This window comes from Hyaena hyaena, unplaced genomic scaffold (genome assembly GCF_003009895.1).
Source record: "Hyaena hyaena isolate Hyena2069 unplaced genomic scaffold, ASM300989v1 scaffold_839, whole genome shotgun sequence".
NCBI classification, from domain to species: Eukaryota; Metazoa; Chordata; class Mammalia; order Carnivora; family Hyaenidae; genus Hyaena; species Hyaena hyaena.
In genome coordinates this window covers 357,146-379,225 of record NW_024081463.1, presented here as the reverse complement: position 1 = coordinate 379,225, position 22,080 = coordinate 357,146, and the positions used below count along the sequence as shown (strand labels likewise).

Below are 22,080 nucleotides of genomic sequence, written 5' to 3'. Positions count from 1 at the left end.
CTTGTTGAAACGGCAAGCTTTTTCTTTTTTACCAAAATGAAAAGAAAACATTCATTTCTTTATAAATATTTTAAATAGTTTAAATACATATTTCATACCAAGGATATAAAAATAGCCTCTCTTTTTTTTTTTTTGATAAATAAAGACGTGTTCATTTACATGGCAAATAACGTGCAATAGCTAACCACTGGCCACCAGCTCTATTTGACTGATTGTCTAGGAGATGACATGCAGTGATAATTGTCCCTCTGCCTTCACAAAAAGAAAAATAGATCAGCAGGAGCTGGGCACTCCCGAGGCCAACAGTGCGATGGATATTGTTCAGGAATGACAAACAGGCACTCAGGAAAACCTTCGCTGCACTTCACAGAAGTCACCCGGGACAAAATGAATCCAACAGATTCTTTGTCTGGGACTTCTAGCTGCTCAGACCCTCAGGGTCTCTGGACTTTGAAAAAGTCTGTCAAACAGACCAGTGAGCGAGTGCCTGGAGAGGACACTGTTTCCGCTGTTTCCAGGACCTGGCGAGTGTTTGCTCCGGCACCGAAGTGGTTCTGCCTCCCGCTGGCTCCTCGCGTGCCCTCCCGCAGGACTCCTGGCTTTGCCCAGTCTTCACCCCTGCCCGCGGCAAAAAAGGCAAACTAAAGCTGTCATGCAGTGGTTGGTGGGTTTGAGACTGGCAGCTGCCGCACGTGCGCGAATATCATACGTTTATGGCTTTGTTATCTTTCGTGTCTGCTGTGCTTGTGACGACTTCCAGTGGGAAGGTTTCCGAGGGTTCCGTAGAGATTGATGCTGCTCCTTCCCTGTCCCAAGATCCCGGCAGGTTTTCCAGACTGAAGGGACTCGTGGCTCCCTGGCTGAAGCTGCCCTCCTCCGATCTGCTTGGGAGAACCAGATGCAAAGACGTTTCTGAGGAAGAGCAGACGGAGGACGAGAGCGTCGCGGAGATGGACTGCAGAGGCGTCAGTGTAGAATCTGAATGTGGAGAGATGCACCTTAGAAATTGCAGATGACCTTCTTGGACAACCTGGTAGTGGGCAGGTGAATAATCAAGGTTTGGAGAGTGGTAAAGTTCACTGTCTGCAGGATTTTGCTCAGGGGCTCCAGTTCGCCGGGGGCTGCTCCCCACAGAGGAGGGATCCACACTCCAAATGTCTGAGGTGACATTACTGTGACAGAGTTGTGCTTGAGTATAAGCAGCTCCACCTGCTTGCAAGTGTAGGCAAGGCTGGTGGGCACTCCAGGTCATCCTGGTCTGTAAGCTGTCCCTGGAGGGACACACAGAGGTGGTGTGCAGAGAGCAAAACCGCGATGGCTGCTGGGGTGACAGAACGTTTTCCAGAAGTTGTATCACATTCCGCATGTCCTTACCTAACTGGGAGACCTCCTGAGTCAATGTCGTCACCTGTGCGGATAAAGCAAAGCAGAAGGCAATAGTCAGAGGTGCGTGGTAGTGATTTCAGAGCAGAGAGGCAGGGAAATGAGATGTCTCTGGAGGAAGGTCTGAAAAGCTGCTCTACCTCCAAGTCCAGCCAGGTCCGAGGGGTGGATGGGGAGGCTGGGGCACCTGATCTAAAGCTATCCCTATTCTGAGGGAACCCAGGGAGACATTTCATAGTCGGGCATTTTGCATCGGTGACTCTGGGGTTCTTGAACAAAATTAGACACATGAGTCAATTATTTCTCGTATCTCTTAAATACAGGCAGTACCTCTTGCTTCCTCTGAGTTAGTGGGATACACAGTGGTGCACACAAATCATCCCAGCTGCCTCAGAAAACAGTATGGAGTGGTGGGCTTGTACTTAGAGCACTCAATTCCCTATCTGCCCAGAGTAGGGAGTAAATGACAGCTGTCACTTTTGCCATATGTAGGTTCATTGTAGGTTCAGGGACAAACTGGCCTTGAGCGATGATACAGGTAGTAAGCAAGACCTCATACCAGGTTTGCTAGAGAGAGAGTTTGCAAAAGGAGAGGAAACTACAGAATGAGAGACAGACATAAGAATGACCTGCAAGGTGGGTAGGTACAGGTCAACAGCGTGGGCATCTTGGGGGCACTGGGTTCATCAGTGAACCTGGAACCTTGTGGAAGTATAACTCTGATTGTGTGGTGTGTGCACTATTCACTTTTCTAGGCAAGGCATTGAGCTTTTGTAAGATTTTCAAAATAGACACAACTCTCAACACTTAAGAAGTGCTGAAGAGTCTTCAGTATTCATTTTACTTTTAAAACCAATAATAAAATTCGCCAGAGTTATTTGTTTTCTTACCAACCACATCACTTTTTTACCCCTGGAAGACCACCAGAAGATTGAATTGAGCGTTTCTGGGGTGTTTACATTCTTTAAAGTGAGGAAAACCTGTATTTCAGAAAGCAGGACACAAAAGTGTACTTTCTAATCTTTGGTGAGATCTGTAACACTAACACAAGGTTGTAATACTTTGCCTTGTTCGCTTTAAGACTATATTTTATAAAGTATCTTCTATGACTTGATTTACTATCATGAATCACAAAACTCCAATATAAGTTTCTGAACCCACTGACTAGGTATCATCAGAAAACAAAACAGAACAAAGGGAAGTTCAACTTCAGTGATGCCAAATTCAAGATGGCTGTTCTGGGCCAACTTTTTTCAACATTTACGTATACATTCCTAATTCATCCAGCAGTTTAATTCATTCCACTTCCTGTGAGTGCGTTCTGAAACTAATTCTCCCTGGCAGGCCCATCAGGAGGTAGTGCTGCTTGAATCAGGCATTTAAAAAAGGCCAGAAGGAGGTGTTTCCATGGTTCAGGCAACCAACTGGTAACACCTGCCTTGAAATTGCCAGGCCAAAAGTATTTCTGCATTGCTGCTAGCATGGAACTCCAGGGACTCGATCGAATGCTTGTCCAGGCTTTTCAGCAGATCTGAAACTTCTGGTAATAAAAAAGATACCTCTGAGCCTCACATTTAAGGAGCTAAGCAGTGAATCTGAGAAAGGCATTATGTGTTTTGGGATTTCCACTGTAGGTTGTCTAATTTCATAATGTGCTAAGCCTCAATTTTTTAAAATTTTTTATAGTTTATTTATTTTGAGACAGAGGGAGACAGAGCATGAGCGGGGGAGGGGACAGAGAGAGAGGGAGACACAGAATCTGAAACAAGCTCCAGGCTCCGAGCTGTCAGCATGAAGCCCAATGCGGGGCTTGAACCCATGAACCGCGAGATCATGACCTGAGCCAAAGCTGGACGCTTAACTGACTGAGCCACCCAGGTGCCCCAGCAAGCCTCAATTTAAAGTGCATGGATCACACTTAAATCTGGATCTGGATCTGGATCTTGGCACTGCAGACATTCACTCATGGGCTCCATTTTGAGTCGATTAGCTCTTCTATCAGTATTTCAGAAGAGAAGGCTGACACTGAATGAGATGTTTGAAGGGATATGGTAGTCATCCATTTCTGTAGATTATCTGAGCTTAATTCCTGTTTCAAATTGACCAGGAGTATACTAGCTCCCAGTAAAAATGCTTTCAATAGGACTTTTATTAGGATTGAATAAGGACACAGTCTTTGAAGAACCATTTTGCATTTTTGGCACATCAACAATGATGTCATTCAATAAATGTTTGTAAATTTATAATACAATATGATTTTGGGTACCTTTTTCTCTATTGGATCTATAAACAGTGCCAAGATAGGCACTGATACATTATTAGTTCCCTCCCTGTAAAATGACGACTCTAAGGCCCAGAGGCTAAATGACATATTTAAGGTCCCTTATTTCATGAAAGACAGTCTTTGATCTAGAAATCAGGCCTTCTAAGCTTGGTGCACTTTCTGTTATAGCATAGTAGCAAGTGGAAAAGGAGATATTGCTTAGGAGGTGAGAGAGTTTGCTAATGTGATCAGAATTTGTGAAGAGCCCAGATGATACAAAAAGGTAGCTTCCCGTGTAAAAGCTATCTGAAATTCATCACCAAGTAAGTAAATGGCACCATCTCTAAGAAATTCAGAGACTGACTGAGCACAGCGAAGTCTCCTCATGTCAAATTATACAAATAAAACAACAAAAATGGTGTGCAGCCAGGGGAAATCTGAAGCCACACAATGGTACAACAAACAGATTTCTGGTTAACTATTTTTTCTAGATTTCAAAATAAATAGATATTTTCCTATGAGCGAAATACCTTTCCATGGCCATATTCCTGACACCTAACTTTTACTGCGCATTTGTCACAACGTTAAGGTTATGAACTTTGAGTGGGAATCCCAAGGCATGACTGGCTCCAGGAATGTTAAGCATTAACATGTCCAGAAAACAACATTACTGTGTTAGCTTGAACTAAAAGGAGCAAAGAATCTAAGGAAAGAGAACTTTCTTTAGCTCTGGAGGATAATGATCCTATTAGGAAAGGTTTCTGTCACTGTGTCACTGAGGACACACCCTGCACCTTATTAAAGTTACATGAGGGAATTAATCCCTGTTGGGTAAGGGATCTCTCCCTTCACAAAGACAAAGGCAGCTGTCACAGGGAGAGATGGCATCTCCTGGAGGTGGATACTCTGGTGACACTGAAGGTGACAACAAACTGTCACAGAAAGTGCAGTAAGATTCACTGCACTTTTGTTTACTGCTTCCTGCTGGGTTTGCTAACAAAATTCATTCTAAAATAGAAAAGGCCTTATTCTTAATCAAATGTGGAAAGCAAAGAATGCAGTGTCTCTGTTGGTGGGTCTCAGTGCTTTTTTATAGTATGCTAAGAAGATGTGTATGTCAGCTGTTGTTTAACATAGTGCTGGAAGTCCTAGCATCAGCCATCAGACAACAAAAGGAAATTAAAGGCATCAGAATTGGCAAAGAGGAAGTCAAACTTTCCCTCTTCGCAGATGACATGATACACTACATCGAAAACCCGACAGACTCCACCAGAAGCCTACTAGAACTGATCCAAGAATTCAGCCAAGTTGCAGGGTACAAAATCAACGTACAGAAATTGGTTGCATTCTTATACACCAACAATGAAGCAACAGAAAGAGAAATCAAGAAACTGATCCCATTCACAACTGCACAAAAAACCATAAAATACCTAGGAATAAACCTAACCAAGGATACAAGAGATCTGTATGATGAAAACTATAGAAAACTTATGAAGGAAATTGAAGAAGACACAAAGAAATGGAAAAACATTCCATGCTCATGGATAGGAAGAATAAATATAGTTAAGATGTCATTACTACCTAAAGCACTCTACACATTCAATGCAATTCCAATCAAAATTGCACCAGCATACTTCTCAAAACTAGAACAAACTATCCAAAAATTTGTATGGAACCACAAAAGACCCCGAATAGCCAAAGTAATACTGAAAAATAAAACCAAAACGGGAGGTATCACCATCCCAGACTTCAGCCTCTACTACAAAGCTGTCATCCTCAAGACAGTATGGTATTGGCACAAAAACAGACACATAGACCAATGGAACAGAATTGAGAACTCAGAAGTGGACCCAAAAGTATACAGCCAACTGATCTTTGACAAAGCAGGAAAGAATATCCAATGGAAAAAAGACAGCCTTTTTAACAGATGGTGTTGGGAGAACTGGACAGCAACATGCAGAAGAATGAAACTAGATCATTTTCTCACACCATGCACAAAAATCAACTCAAAATGGATAAAGGACCTGAACGTGAGACAGGAAACTATCAACACCCTAGAGGAGAAAGCAGGAAACAACCTCCTTGACCTCCACCGCAGCAACTTCTTACTTGACACATCCCCAAAAGCAAGGGAATCAAGAGCAAAAATAAACTGTTGGGACCTCATCAAGATTAAAAGCTTCTGCACAGCCAAGGAAACAACCCAGAAAATTAATAGGCAACCAACGGAATGGGAAAAGATAGTTGCAAATGACATATCAGATAAAGGGTTAATATCCAGAATCTATAAGGAACTCACCAAACTACACGCCCGAAAAACAAACAACCCAGTGAAGAAATGGGCAGAAGACATGAACAGACACTTCTCCAAAGAGGACATCCAGATGGCCAACAGACACATGAAACGATGCTCAGCATCCCTCCTCATCAGGGAAATACAAATCAAAACCACACTGAGATACCACCTCACGCCAGTCAGAGTGGCTAAAATGAGCAAATCAGAGAACTCTAGATGCTGGCGAGGATGTGGAGAAACGGGCACCCTCCTACACTGTTGGTGGGAATGTAAACTGGTACAGCCCCTCTGGAAAACAGTGTGGAGGTTCCTCAGGAAACTAACAATAGAACTCCCCTATGACCCAGCAATAGCACTGCTAGGAATTTACCCAAGGGATACAGAAATGCTGAGGCATAGGAGCACATGTACCCCAATGTTCATAGCAGCACTCTCCACAATAGCTAAAACATGGAAAGAGCCTAAGTGTCCATCAACAGATGAATGGATCAAGAAGATGTGGTTTATCTATACCATGGAATACTACATGGCAATGAGAAACAATGAAATCTGGCCATGTGTAGCAACATGGATGGACCTGGAGGGTGTTATGCTGAGCGAAGTAAGTCAGGCAGAGAAGGACAAATATCATATGTGTGCACGTATAGGAGGATTAGGAGGAACTTGATGGAGGAACAAGGGGGAGAAGAAGGGCGGAAATGGTGGGGGAAAGGGAGAGAGGCAAACCATGAGAGACTCTTGAATGCTGACAAAAACTGAGGACTGATGGATGTGGGGGGGAGGAGGGATGGGCATGGAGGAGGACACTTGTGGGGATGAGCACTGAGTGTTATGTGGAAACTAATTTGACAATAAACTATTTGTAAAAAAAAAAAAAAAAAAGAAGATGTGTATGTCAGGCGCCTGGGTGGCTCAGTCAGACTTCCCCTCAGGTCATGATCTCGCGGCTCAGTGAGTTCAAGCCCTGCATCGGCCTCTGTGCCGACAGCTCAGAGCCTGGAGCCTCCTTCGGATTCTATGTCTCCCTCTCTCTCTGCCCCTCGCCGGCTCACACTCTGTTTCCTTCTTTCTCAAAAATAAATACACATTAAAAACATTTAAGAAGATTTGCATTTGCTAAAAAAGGTTGTTGGGGCTACTTTGTGAGCAAGGCTCCATCCATTTAAGGAGATATGTCTTCAAAATACAACTTAAAAGCAGAGTACTACCAGAAATAGGTCAGTAAAAACAAAGAAAAATCATTCAGATCAAGTGAATCAACGTTTTCCCCTTAACCCAATAACTGCTTAAATTCTTTAAATGTCTTCTGTTACTCATATTAGTGAAGACAATCCCTTTTTGAGTGGATATTACAAAGCCCTTCACAAGCCCCATCTCGTTGTTTCGTGGCCCCATGTCCTGAAGTCTCCCCATTGCACACCATCAGACTGAACACAGTGAGCTGAGAAGCTCACTGCCCTTGTGCGTGCTCTTCTCTCTGACTGGGGCTCTTCAATTCTGCCCTTTCAGCTTGGGGAGTTTCTTCTCTCCCTTCAAACTTCTTCTAATCCTTCATGTTCTCTGCAGAGCTAGTTCCTGACAGCTCACTTAATCTCACAAAGCAGCTTGAGTCTCATTTGGGACTGTTTGCCCTCCACTAACACTATAAATTCTTTAAGGGTAGAAACTGTAATTTATCTCAGTATCTCCTGGACTCGAGGCAATGCCCAGAACACACCGTGTACTCAGTAAGTCTTGAATGTATAAACAAATGCACTTCCTGTCGTTTTGAAGGACTTGGCCTCCATATTACCTTCAATTTTTATCTTATTGTATCTCATGATTTTACCAGAAATATCCTGGGAGAGAGCTGCCTACTACGAAATTATATTGAGAAATCTGTAACCAGCCCTGTCTGTCCCAAGTAAATATGATAAAAGTAGGTACTATGACTTAAAGGTTTTGTATATAAATTCCTTGGGTATTCCTTAATGTTTAATTTTTAGGTGGCATTTGCACTGTTAATCTCTTTGATCTTATGTTTCCTTCGTAATTGTAGAATTATGGCCAAGACGTTGTTTGGTGGCCAAGACTTCCACTGGACGTTATTTACCTTGCTGTCGTGTGACTTGTCCCAACCTAAACTTGGTTTCCATGGGCAGCTTTAATTCCCTGGAGAAACTGTCCCTATGTACTGCCTGCCATGTCTCAAGACTATATTATGCCAAGTGACAATCTGAATACAGTTACCCAGAGTTGTTTTATCAGTTGAAATTTGGTAAACATTTTTTGCATCCCTGGTTGCTACCCTACCCTATTTTAGATGTGGCCTTGTGATTATTTGTACTTCTAGAGATAAAAAAGATACATAACCATAAGTTAATATGGATTCTTCTCTTACTTGTGTATTAAGTTGCATTTCCTTTCTCCATTTTTCCCCTTCCTTCCTCTCTCTTCTCCTAATTCTACTGTGAATAAAGACCTGTGAATAAAGACCCATCAGTCCAGGATTTAAAACTGTTGGCCATACCAGTTCACCATCACCATCTGCAGGGCAATTGTTCACATCCAAGATTTTTCTGTCCCTTCCAAAGTCCCAACTGCTAGAAAGAAGAAGTGTTGAAAACACCATCTGTGCTTCCAAGTGGTTCAGTCTGCTCTCCAAAACTCTGGAGCATCTAAAGATTCTTCCTTCCTCTGTTGTCCTAGTAATATGTGTTCAACCACACAAATCATTAGGTGTTTAGCAGGTTTTTGGGCAGTGCGTTTGGTCTTGTTGAGCAGTACCTTCTGTCATGAATAGAAACACCCATGTGACAACAGACTTTGTCAACTATCCATGACAATCCACACACTGGTCTTTCCATACCTCTAAGAAGGGAATCACTAACTGCCATGACTTTTCCATTTTTGCCATACCCACGTTTTCTCAGAACTTCTATTGGCTGGCTTAGAATCTGTCGTTGTTGCCCACATTTCCGGAGTATCTGGATTGCTCTTCTGATGTTTAATTTGCTCCACTGATGTGATGTTACTTCTCATCCTCCTCTCAATCATATTTCCACAAATGCTTTGTTGTGAGGACTAAATGATAGCATGGATGTTAAAGTTTGGTCCCCATATAACTGATATTTTGTCAGGATCCCAGGATCTGCATTTGATAATGCAACACCGCTTAGTTGAAAACTTCTTCATGGTAGGGAATACTGACCCAGGAAATACTTAGCCCAAATAAAATAAAAGCCAGTTATCTATATTACTGCTCTTCAGCCTCAGCATGGAGAGAGAAACCACTCTGTTAATGCTTTTACATAATTAATTTGGAAGAAATGGAATCTCCAAGTTTTAGCATTGCTTTGCATGGATCTTTGTGGTAACAAATAGTAACAGCAATTACTAGAGTCTTTGAAAATATGGATTAAGATCCTGTATTTCCAGAGGAAGGTTTGAGTAACTGCAGTCAGATGGATTGAGAATTCTCTATAAAGTATCACTATAAAGTGTGAGCCAAAATACAACAATGTGCAGCCTGGTGTGGATCAGCATTGAATAAGGAGCAATGTGGGGCTAGATGGGGTCAAGTATGACTAGTGTTTACTGTTTTTTATAATAGCTCTAGTCCCTGCACAAATCCTGCCATTTAAAATCTTTGTTGATGCATGAGAAATTTAAGAAATAATAAGTTGCATGGTTCATTTATTAATATGAGTTTCTGGTATTTTCATCTGAACTGAAATAACTTTTAAAAGTGTTTCTTATTTATTTTGAGAGGGTAGAAAGAGTGTGCATGAGCGGGGGTGGGGGTGGGCAGAGAGAGAGGGAGAGAGAGAATCCCAAGCAGGCTCTGTGCTGTCAGTGCAGAGCTGACATGGGATGGCGCTTGATCTCATGAAACCATAAGATCATAACCTGAGCCGAAATCAAGAGCTGGATGCTCAACCGACTGACCCACCCAGGTGTCCCTTAAATAACTTTCACCAATTCCCCCTAAATGGTACTGTAAGACACAGAAAGTATCACTCTAAGTCTAGCAGGTAAGAGTGTTTTATATGATCTCAATGTCTCCTAGACATCCCCACCACTTCAAAATGGGAGTTTTTTAAACCACCGTGTTATTATATAGTTGAAAAAAATCCGTCTGTGGTGCTGGTGACCTCTTGTCCCAATAAGACTTCCCACTGCCAGTTTTTATGGTTAGATTATGCACCTTTTGGTGTAAACACAGCTTTGGTCTTCTGGTGTGTCTTTGGATTGTGCCTTTGGGGAACAGGAGTGTTGAGTTTCATAATGAAGAATAGAATATGCCTTGGCCAATACCTTTTATTTTACATGGAAAATAGCTAACTTTTGTCTTCCATTATTCATGTTATTACATTTTTGAATCTTGGCTATTGGCATGGTATGATTCATGGCCTCTGAGTATAACTAGAACTTCAATTGATAGGAAAAAAACGTCATTTCCATTTTTGTGCATTCAGTGAACAGATGGGGAATGCATCTGTTGATATAATCTTCTTAGCTTGAAGAGTTCTTGACCTGTCACTCAATTTTTGCCAAACATGTACACATTTTCCTGCTAGACACAATTTTCCTAAATTCCGGGTACTAATTACACCAATCCTCTCCCCCTGCCACGAACACATATACATTTTTACAAACTCTGATTCAGGTAATTAAATGGTCTTTCATTTAATCCTTTGTTATGTTGCATATTTACCATGGGATTCAGACAAGTTCAATCAAACTCCATAAGCAGGCAAAACAAAAAGGACGATCGGCATAATTTCATCCTTGTGTCTTTTGCTTCATAAAGCATTCGAACACAAGTGAGTCTTTTTATCTGTCAGCTAAGATAATAATCATACTCGGCACTTGCATAAATTTCATCTGAATGAGGATCTCAATCCCATTACTAACAAAAGTTGTAAATCTTGTTCTACAGCTGGAGAGACTAGAATGTTGAGAGGTGAGGTGGCTTATTTGAGGTCACACAGGAATAGTACCAAGGGGTTCACTTTTGCAGGTGCATCTGATGCGTCTTAAATTGTAGTAAGAGAAGAATGACAAGTCTTGAAAGTGATTATGCCAATGGTTTCATTGAATTTCTGCAAGCTCAGGCCTTCGGACACAACTTTATTACTTTAGCTGTATTATTGTAATCCATTATTTATCAACTCTTTGATTGCATTCCTCGTCTATTTTCCCTGCTTCCTGTGACAAAGTTTGATTAGTATCCAGATTGCTGTCTGCCTAAGCGATCCTCACTGCTATTAATGAGCACCAAACAAAAGTCTGTCTCCTCTCAGAGTACCAGCTGTATAGAACAGTGCTTATCAAGACTTAATGTATACAGGAGTCACCTGGGGATGTCGACACCATGTATATTCAGATTCAGTACATGTGGAGTTCTGGGATTGTGCATTTCTAACATGCCTCTATTTGATGGTAATGCTGCTGGTTTGCACCAGAAGGGGTCAGATCATGAGTTCTTATTATGGATTTAGTCCCTGCTTTGGTTAGCTCCACACCTATTATAGTGGAGCTGAGAATTTAGTTTTGAAACCGCTTTTTTCAATTCCTTTGGCAAGTCTGTAGTTGGAGTTTTTGATTTGTTTAGGTCTTCTTTGGTTTCTTTCATCAATATTTTGTAGTTTGTAGTGTATAAGTCTTGTACTTACTTAAGTTTGTTCCTAGATATTTATTCTTTTTGATGCTACAGTAAATGGGACTATTTTCTTTTGCTTTTTTTTTTTCAATGTTTATTTATTTTTGACAGAGAAAGAGAGAGAAAGTGTGACTGGAGGAGGGGCAGAGAGAGAAGGAGACACAGAATCTGAAGCAGGCTCCAGGCTCCAAACTGTCAGCACAGAGCCTGACACAGGGCTTGAACTCATGAACCATAAGATCATGACCAAAGCTGAAGTCGGACATTTAATCACCTGAGCCACTGAGGTGCCCCGGACTGTTTTTCTTAATTTCTCTTTCTGATAGTTCATTATCAGTGCGTAGAAATAGAACTGACTTTTGTATGTTGACTTTGTACCCTGCAACTTTATCATTTATTAGTTCTAACAGGTTTTGGTGGAATCTTGAGGGGTTAGGGTCTTTGTGATTATCAAAGCTGTTGTCTGTTATGGGTGGTTCCCAGTAGTGGACGGGGTGCCAAGACCCGTCAGTGTCCCAAAGTGGAGAATCACAGAGAGCACGTAGGTGTAGGCGGATCAGAAGCTGGACCCTGAGGCAGCAGCTAGGAAAGTATGCAGTGATATCCCTTCCAGAGAGAAACTAGGAGATGGGCATGTTTGCATGCACCCTCTCCGCTGAACCTTCATGTACAACCAGAGACATTCTCTTACAACCATTTACAAACGACTTTGCTTGCTCCTGTAGGACGTGGGAACGTAAGCCCCTTTGGCTTTCCAAGCTAGGTGTTTGGGGGTCCTAGCCGGGGGGTGCTGCACTAGGTCCAAACTTCCCAATGCTAGGAGTCAGGGGTTCCCTATCGATTGTATGGCAGTGTACCTGCGGTGGGGTCTATGGTGTCTGTGTCCCAGCTTTTCCTATCTGTTTCCATGTGGAGGCTTTTTCATTCACCTGATATGTAGCAGTCATTCAGCTTGTTTTTATTATTTCTTTTTTTTTTTAAATTTTTAATGTTTTATTTATTTCTAGGAAAGAGAGAGAGAGAGAGAGAGACAGCGTGAGCAGGGGAAGGTCAGAGAGAGAGGGAATCACAGACTGAAACAGGCTCCAGGCTCTGAGCTGGCAGTCAGCACAGAGCCCGACGCGGGGCTCGAACCCACGAACCGTGAGGTCATGACCTAAGCGAAAGTCGGACGCTTAACCAACTAAGCCACCCAGGCGCCCCTTATTATTTCTTATTTTTATATTTGTCCGAGGGAATTATTCTGTGTACATTCAGTGTGTACATTCAGTGTGTCTGTAGGAGGAGGGAAATTCAGAAGCTTATTATGCTGTCACTTTGGGGCATTTGTTATCTATTTTATGTGTCGCAATCCTCTGGATTTCTTATTCTTACCAAAATTATCCCATCTTTGGCCAGTGGGAGACTCTTTATATTGGCTCCTGAGCTCTTTTGACATCGTCCTGGGAGTGTGTGATAAATTTCTTGCTGTCTTGTACACTAAGGTGTTCTGGACTTCTTTGTATTTCATACCTCCAGAAGTGGAAACAGCTATTTATCCAAGAGACTCTGGTTTCTTATAATGGGAAATTTTATTTGAGGCCATAATTGAGGCATAGAGATATTCACTGTTATTGGGCTGGCCATTGTTTATACTCCTTTTCTGTTGAAAGAGCTCAGAAATGTATGTATGTACATGATACTACACAGGTTTATACTAGTATTTCTAATTCTGTTTCAGAACTACATTTGTATCTCCTTTACACTGTGAATTCTGGTTATTGAGGTATAAAAGATGATAGAATTAAGATATCCCATAATTGCTCATTTGCGTTATCCCCCATTACATATTCAACAATTGCAATATATCAATACCTGTACTATCATTACAAATTATGATTACTGAAAACAGTTGAAAAAAATTGTGGGGAGGCATATTCTATTCTAATTCTCTTCCCACTCCCCTTTCAATGGGTCATCCATATTTACACTGTCAGAGCATACCTTTGACAACTTATACATTCTCTTCTTTAATTTTTGTTTAGACTTGGTACTATAAATAAGCACATATTTAATGCTGATGAACTTGTCCAATGACGATGCCTTTCAAATCATCTTGGTTTTCTGAATCTTGTTCTTGAGAGCATTCTTTGGGAAATATATACGGGAACAATATTCCTGGAGTTCTTTCATGTTAACGGTTTGGTACCTGGTGGTCATTTTTTTTTTTTTTAATGTGTATTTATTTTGGAGAGATAGAGACAGTGTGAGTGGGGGAAGGGCAAAGAGAGAAAGAGAGACACAGAATCTGAAGCAGGTTCCAGGCTCTGAGCTGTCAGCCAAGAGCTCAATGTGGGACTCAAACCCACCAACCATGAGATCATGACCTGAGCCGAAGGTGAATGCTTAACTAACTGAGCCACCCAGGATCCCTCTTTATGGTCATTTTTGCTGGATGTGAAATCCTTAGTGTACATTTTCTTTTCTTAAGAATCTTGCATATTTTGTATGTTATTCTATCTTGCATAAAATGTTGCTGTTTTAAAGTTTAATGACAGTCTAGATTTTTCCTGTGGAATTCCTTTATAAAAAAACCTTTTTGTTTAGATAACCAATGAATTTTTTTTTCTTACTTTAAAGTCTAGTAATTTCACTAGGATATGAAAGTATAGTATGCAACTTCAAAAATGTTTTTTTTTGGTAACTTAAGGGGAGTTTTATTGGATTATCATTCTTATTGTTTGTTTGGTTCCCTGAATTTGGCATTCTTATTCTGAGACTTACATTTTTTGTTTGTTGGAGCTTCTTTGTTTCTCTTTACTATTTGATGCTTTTCTTCTAATCCTTCTTAAAAAAAAAAAACTCTTCCTTTAGATTAGATGCTTTAAATTTTCCTCCTTTTCACAATCTATTTTGGCATTATTTGTTTATTTGCTCTTGTGTTGCTTCTAATTTAGGCAGTTTTTACAATGATCTTTTTCTCACTTCTAATTTTTTCTTTTTTTAATGTTCATTTATTTTTGAGAGAGAGAGAGAGAAAAAACATGAGTGGGTGAAGGTCAGAGAGAGAGAGACAGTGAGAGGGAGACAGAATCCTAAGAGAGAATCTGCACTGTTAGTGCAGAGCCCAATGTAGGGCTTGAACTCATGAACCATGAGATCATCAGCTGAGCTGAAATTAAGAGTTGGACACTTAACTGGCTGAGCCACCCAGGCACCCCATTTCTAATTTTTTTCTTAAATGACTTTCTCTAACTCTTGAGATCTATTACTTTATGAAATAGGGAAGAAGAACCTGAAAGGATTTAAATTTTTTTAAAGTACAATATATGAAACATGGAGACATGGTATTATTTACTAATATGGATAATAGTTATTTGGACATCTGTTATTAGATCAATATCTATATGTTTAAAATTGCTCATGATTAAAAAATAAAAACAAAATATTCAATATCCACACTAGAACCTCACTTGAAAAATACATCTATCTACATTTAATTTCTTTAAAAATTCCCCCAAATATTTTACCTTAAAAAGAAAACTGTTTTTTCACTAATTGTTTCTCCTTTATCTCTGGTTCTTATAAATTTCAGTGACCAATTTTTAACTACTGTAAACCAGTGTCCAAGAAAACATCAAGACGGTAGATTCTTATTTGAATTAATGCAAAGACTCTTCTTTTAACTCTCACAGCAATTGAGCAATGAACCATAGAAAGCACCACAGAACCATAATACCTAAAGCTTGTTCAGAGGTCTAGAAATAATTTTTTTTAACCACTGGCAGACACCTTCCCCAAATCAAGTTTTTTTAATGACGGAGTTTTAAACAAAAGTATATTTCCCTAGCAAACTTTTTAATAACTGCATCTGAATAGAAACTCCTCTTTCTCCAAGGCTGAGGAGATCATTTTAGGAAGTAGCCTTGCAGATTATCAACTGAAGTCAGCAGAAAGCTGTAGGTACAGTATTTTGTCACCAGGTATCATATTCGATTTAAAAATACATTTAAAAAGTCAGTATATTACAAATGGGCTCTATCCACCCGCCATCTCTTATGTCTTTCCTAACACTCTATCATTTGCGTTAAAATGTACTTTTTTTTCTTTTTTCTCATCTTTTCTCTTTTCTTTTCCTTACTTTTTCTTTCTCTTTCTTTTTCTGGATTTGAAAATGCTAACATGTGGAATAGTCATCAATGGTAAACATATATTGGAGAACATATATTTTCGTCTTGAATAAACATGTAGTATATTTTACAAGGCTTCTTTGAAAAGCCCTTTCTGAAATTATCATATATTAAAATTATCTGCCCATGATTAAATCAAGCATTGCATTTAAGTATAATATGGGTGATTTAGGGAACCAAAGACTTAAGTCTTGATGTGATTTTCAGAAGGAAATCTTTTCAGTGCAGACCAAGGATGGTCTTTGAAAGCTAGCCCAATAAAAGAAAACTCACTGAATTGGGATTCAGGTCTTGATTCTAGGCCTTTCTGTATCTCTTGCTGCATATGTGACTATCTCTGGGCCTCAATTTACTCATCTCTGATCAGAGTATCTCACATGATAGGATTTCTAATATCTCTTCTCAAACTCAAAATTAAATTCTATTTTTCTCTTCAATGTTTTAATGCCTGATGGTTAAAACAGATATAATGCATAATCCAGCATTTTCTTATGCATTGTCACCACAAATGTATGTCTACTCTGTGCCAATCATAGCAAAGAAAAAGGCAAATAACAATTGCTGTCCTCATAGAACTGACATCTATTGGGGGGATAAAGACAATGACGAATGTAGATAAATAAACTATGTAGTATAACCGAGATTTGATGGACAACAAGAGAAAACAAAATTGGAAGTACATTTGGGGAGCGGGGCTTCTATCTTAAAAAAACTGGTCAAGGAAGACTTCACTGAGAAATTGACATTTGCCCGTAGGCTTGAAAGAGGGAAGGGAGCTGTCCATGCAGATATCGTGGGGAAGAGCTTTCTGAACAGAGAGAACAAATACAAGACCTTCAGGTGCTTTCATAAGCTAAAACATGATAGACAATAATGTCTGTTCTGGAAATGTCCTCTGTAGGGCAACTGGGGTCATTTGTGATTGTCTTTAAGAAACTGGAACAAGAGGAATGGGAAGAGCTAAAGGAAGTTAATCATGATGATTAAGGGTCTGTGTTTCATGTCACATGAGTAAAGTTTCAAGAAAGAGAGAACATTAATAGAAGAGGAAAACATGCCACAGAGTGAAGTCTTTACAGAGAGTTATATGAGCCAAATATAGAGAATAGGTTTCTAATAGCTAAAGTAATTGAGAAATGAGGTTGGTGGTCATCAGAAGCATTTGGAGAATTATAAAAAGAATACAGATACCCAGTGCCAACTCTAGACGTTCTGAGGTTTAGTTAGTCTATGCTTGGCCAAAGGATAGTTATTTTAAAAGTATTTGTTATTTTATATATTATTTAATAAAAATATCTATAATCCTGTAAAAAAATTCCTTGAGAATCTGAAAGCACAACAAAGTTTGGGAACCAATTCCTTTGGGGCATAGTGAGCTTCTTACTACAGAAAATATTCAGGCAGAATAACTTCTCGCCAATAACTTCAGAAAGAAAATTCTCATACTGGATAAAAAGCCAGAATAGGTGGCCTCTGAGATGTCTCCTAAATTTCAGATTTTATGATCTACCACAATGTCAAAATACAATAATATCAAAGCTGAGGTTGCTTAAATACTGTTTTAGAACAATTCTTCTACTCATTATTTATAAAAATTGATTATTTCAAAATCTATCCTATCACATGGTCATATAAGCATAAAAAGGAAATTTGAGTAATTTAGTATTGATTTATGATATCGTGTTTATTTATAATTGCGCACAAGCAAATGGGAAGTATCAGTGCCCATTTCTCTAGGTCCTTAATTGTTCTCCAATAAAAAGACTGAAAAAAACCCCCAAACCTTTGCAAGTTCATATATGCTTATTTCCAAGTCCTTATTTGAGATACAGGACATTCTCTGTTGCACCTTAGCTAAGTCTGAGTACTTTAACAACAACAAAGATAGTAAAAATTTTGAGGCAATTCACAGAATTTTTTGGAATATAATCCAAGTTCTCAAGAGCCTTGGGGAAGGAAGAAATGTACACGTGAAAATAACATAAATGTATATAAAAAGTAAATGTTGAAAGGCAAGTTTAGAAAGCAGGTGTTAAAGCTCAAAGAAGGGACTTAAGAATTGCAATTCATCAGGGAAGAATCAAAAAAGTTCATAGGGTATTGGAGGCAGGATCATAGCTCTTTTGAAAGATGTATGATGTTCTCGTTTTTAAAAAGGGGAAATTCATGTATTGGGGGAGCTTAAGAAGGAAATAGTTCCCTGTAATCACTTCTGACTATAAGATTCTATTTTAAAGAATTCTAAACTGATTGGATCAATTTATTGAACTTAGTTTTCCTACTGGTGAATGGAAAATGGCAGAGAAGTGTATTCTTTTAAAAACATATCAACTTACAAATTATTTAGTATGGGAGGGGAACACCACCCACAACCATCTTTTTGAAAAAGAACCAGTTATTCTGAAACTATTGGTTAGTAGTAAATTAATAATTAGCTGCTACTAACTGGCTAATGCTAGTAATAAGCAATTAATAACCAATTGTTTAAATTTCACTAGAAATTTTCTGAACTTGCTTGAATACAAGGTAACACACTTTACTGAATATTTCCCATTTGTATTTCTAGAACAGATCCACTTTCCAACCAGTTTTGCTCCTTAGAGGCTGACTTGTATGAACTCCATCAATAGGCTCATTGGCTTCTGGTTGAGTTTGGCCATTCATTGTAGAGCATCAGCAGATTGGAGGGAGGTAGGAGAGGGAGGTTGGGGTATGTGTTCCTCTGGCTGTTTCCCTGCAGGGTTGAGGTAGGCAGAAGGTCACAGAGGGTCCCAACAGATCACAGCTCCTTTCAGGTGGCTTTTCCACCCATCTTCCTCTGACTCAAGATTCTATAACCACTCTCTACTCTGGGCCCTTTAGACTTTGCAGTTATACTGACCTTCTGTTATTATCCCCACAGTGGGAGGGACTATTCTATCCTTTGTGTTTTTTCTATACTCAACTAACTTGTTTGTAAATACTCCTTTTATTCAACCCTACTCAAATTGCCCATTTGGAATATGGCATTAGTCTCCCTTGGGCCCTTAACAATATGTCCATTTAATCTCCCTATTCAAAGTAAGAAGAGGTCTATATATAAGTAATCAAAGGCCTGGAGGACTGAAACAGCTAATATCCAAAAATACATGAATGTGAAATTTATACTTCACAGGATAAACATTTGAGTGATTTACATGTTTTTTGGGGGTGAAAGATCTGCATTATTCTTTAGGGTATTTATTTATTTATTATCAGTAAATCTCTCATGAAAGATATAAATCTATCTATGCATACAGGTTTGAGAACTGAAAATAAGCAAAAAGTGTCCTGTAAATCATTAAATAGTTGGGTATATTCCAGTTTAGAAAGCTGTGTCCACAAAATGAATCATTATCATCAATAATAGTTATGTTTTAAAATGAAAAATGCAGAATGGCTTTGCCAGCAGTTAAATGGGTTTTGTTTTTCTGTGTCAACAAGTGAATGTATTGCCTTTTAAAATTTTGCTCTTGAGAACTGATGGTCAAGAATTAAGTATGATCATGATGGGGAAGAAAAGAGATTGTACAGTCAGATCTTGGAATGGCCTAGCAATTCTGTCAGTGCGTTTCAGTCGAACCAATTGTCAATGAAAAGATATGATAACACTAATTCAGAGGATTAAGGAATACCTGTTACCACAGGGTATTACTCATGTAGGTTTCCTTATCTGAATTATTAATAGAACTCTAAATCTTCATAGCCATTTAGAAAGTAGTAAAGCAACTTTTAAGTAAAGAACAACTTCCGTTATTATTGTTTTATTTCTTTGACTGAAGCAGACTTTACTGATCTCATGATACAAATTTGTAAATGTCACCTGAAAATCACAAAGAACAAAAGAAAAACAGATAAATTGGATATTGCCAAAATTAATACTTTTTTGCTTCAAAGAAAAGCATTTCTAGAATGAAAAGGCATCTTAAATAATGGGAGAAGAAAACCGAAAATTGTAACTTATGTGTAGAACATATAAAGAATTGTTACAACTTGAGAATAAAGAGACAACCTGATTTTAACATGGGTAAAGGATCTGGACAGACAGTTTTCCAAAGAATGAACGCATGGAAAAACCCTCAATATTAATAGCTATCCAGGAAATGCAAATAAAAACTTCACACACAATGAAATACCACTTCACACACACACTAGTATGGTTACAATAACAAAAGTCTTATAATAACAAATAAAAACTTGTTGACAGGGAAGTAGGAGCTTGGAACCCTCATGTGCTGCTGCTGGTTTGGGAAACAGTTTGGCAGTTTCTCAAATGACTAAACACAGAGTAACCATATGATCTGGAAATTCCACTTAATTACTCAAGAGAAATGAAAACTTGCGTGAATGTTTTATGAATGTTCATAGCAACGTTATTCATATTAGCTGAAAAGTGATAACAACACAAATGTCCATCAGCTGGTGAATGAATAAGCAAAAAGTGGTATATCCATACAATGGAATATTACTCGGGTGTACAAAGAAATGAAGTATTGGTATACCACAACATGGGTGAGTCTTGAAAATGTTATACGAAATGAAAAAAGCCAGTCACAAAGGGCCATAATGTATGATTCCGTTTATATGAAATGTTCAGAATAGGCAAATCTATGGGTAGTGAATGTAGATTAATAGGGCTGAGGATAGGGGGACTTCAAGCATCCCGGGTGATGGCTATATGGTATGGAGCTTCTTTGTGGGGTAATGGTTTAAAATGGTTGATAATTGAGTATGGTGGTGAACGCACAACTCTGTGAACATACCGAAAGCCTTCAGATTATACACTATAAATGGATGAACTAATATGATATGTTAATTATATCTGAATACAGTTATTTTTAAACAAAATAAAATGCTAAAAGTGTCAGTCAGAGCATTCCAATCAAAATGCCCTTTGTTGAGCAAGAATGATTTCATAAGCCTGCATTCTTTCATTTTGAAAGTGAAGATTTGGCTATGCTTACCTTTCCAGTAAGCTTCCATTCTGCCTAGTTTTATAAGCATTTTGCTATTTATATGTTTAGTGTAATGTCAGGTAATGATTAAACATTGGTAAACTGGCATACTGGGTCTCTTTGCCCTTAAATCTTTAAGTCTCATAGAACAAGTGTTCTTTACATTAATGTACTGACACTATTACATCAAACTAGTTAGCTAAAATAAGATACACTGAAACATAAACAATATGCCTTTTTTTTCTATTTTAATTTATATTCTTTTCTTTTTTTGAATGTTTATTTATTTTGAGAGAGAGGGAGAGAGAGTGAGAGAGAGAGCACAAGTGGGGGGAGGGGCAGAGAGAGAGAGAGGTGAGAGAGAATCCCAAGCAGGCTCCTTGCTGTCAGCACAAAGCCCAAAGCGGGACTCAATCTCATGAACTGTGAGATCATGACCTGAGCCAAAATCAAGAGTTGGCCATTTAACTGACTGAGACACCCAGGTGCCCCTATATTAGGTATTTTCATAGCAAAAGCAAAGTCTCAAGTAGAAAGTAATCATTTTCATGATCAAATGTTTCCCTTAAGTCCATTCATTTTCATTTTCTTCCATAAGCATGGACTAATTAGTCTGCACTGTGCAGGGGAGAGCAGGGAGGGGAGTGCTAAGTTGAGAAGTCACCTTGTATTGAATAGAAGTTTAACCTTGTATAAGGAGGGAATGTGTATTTGACCCCTTATTAACAGAAGACATCATGCTGGGTGGTTGACATATGGTATTAAGTCCTCACAACAATCCTATATTGCCGATTTCATCATTACCGTTTAATGGAGGAAAAATCTAAACTTAGGGAAGGTGAAGTCAGAGAGTTAATTTTATGAATAGGAATCCGAATACCTTTCCTTCTCTAAAGCTCATTCTCGTTCTTTGCTAGTGTGTTTTATGTCTTCCGCCTGCTGTGGCAGAGCACGTGGGTTCCCTTGGTAGGCTTTGCTGCAATGTCTTTCTGGGTCAGGCAGATTTCAGAAATGAGAAAACATTCTAACCCTTACCTACAAACCTTTTCAGAAATGGAGCATTTGATTTACACAGCCCACGTTCCCTATGGTGACATTTTGTTGTTATTTTTAAACAATTTCCTTAGAATTGCACTATTTCTTTGTCTGCTGTAGAGCAATGACAATGTTTTCAAAAGTGTTCTAATATTAGCAGCTGCCCTACATCTTTTAAACTCTTCACTGTTCTGTGAATGTAGGTTATTACCAACATTATTCCCTTTCTGATTTTTGTTCTATATTTAGCCAGCTGATTATGAAATCTACACATCAGTGAACAATGTCTTTATATCTTAAATGTCTGAGCAAGTATC

At 39.0% G+C, this 22,080-nt stretch overlaps 1 protein-coding gene across 1 annotated transcript in view; it reads right to left on the bottom strand.

The window, feature by feature from the left end:
* Positions 1 to 703: 703 nt before the first annotated feature.
* The window catches only part of KCNH8 (potassium voltage-gated channel subfamily H member 8), a 365,145-nt gene continuing 343,768 nt past the window's right edge, over positions 704 to 22,080 (bottom strand). Inside the window, exon 16 of the mRNA XM_039219708.1 lies at positions 704 to 1,408. Coding sequence (XP_039075639.1) covers positions 704 to 1,408 — 705 coding nt within the window. The remainder of the gene's footprint in view (positions 1,409 to 22,080) is intronic.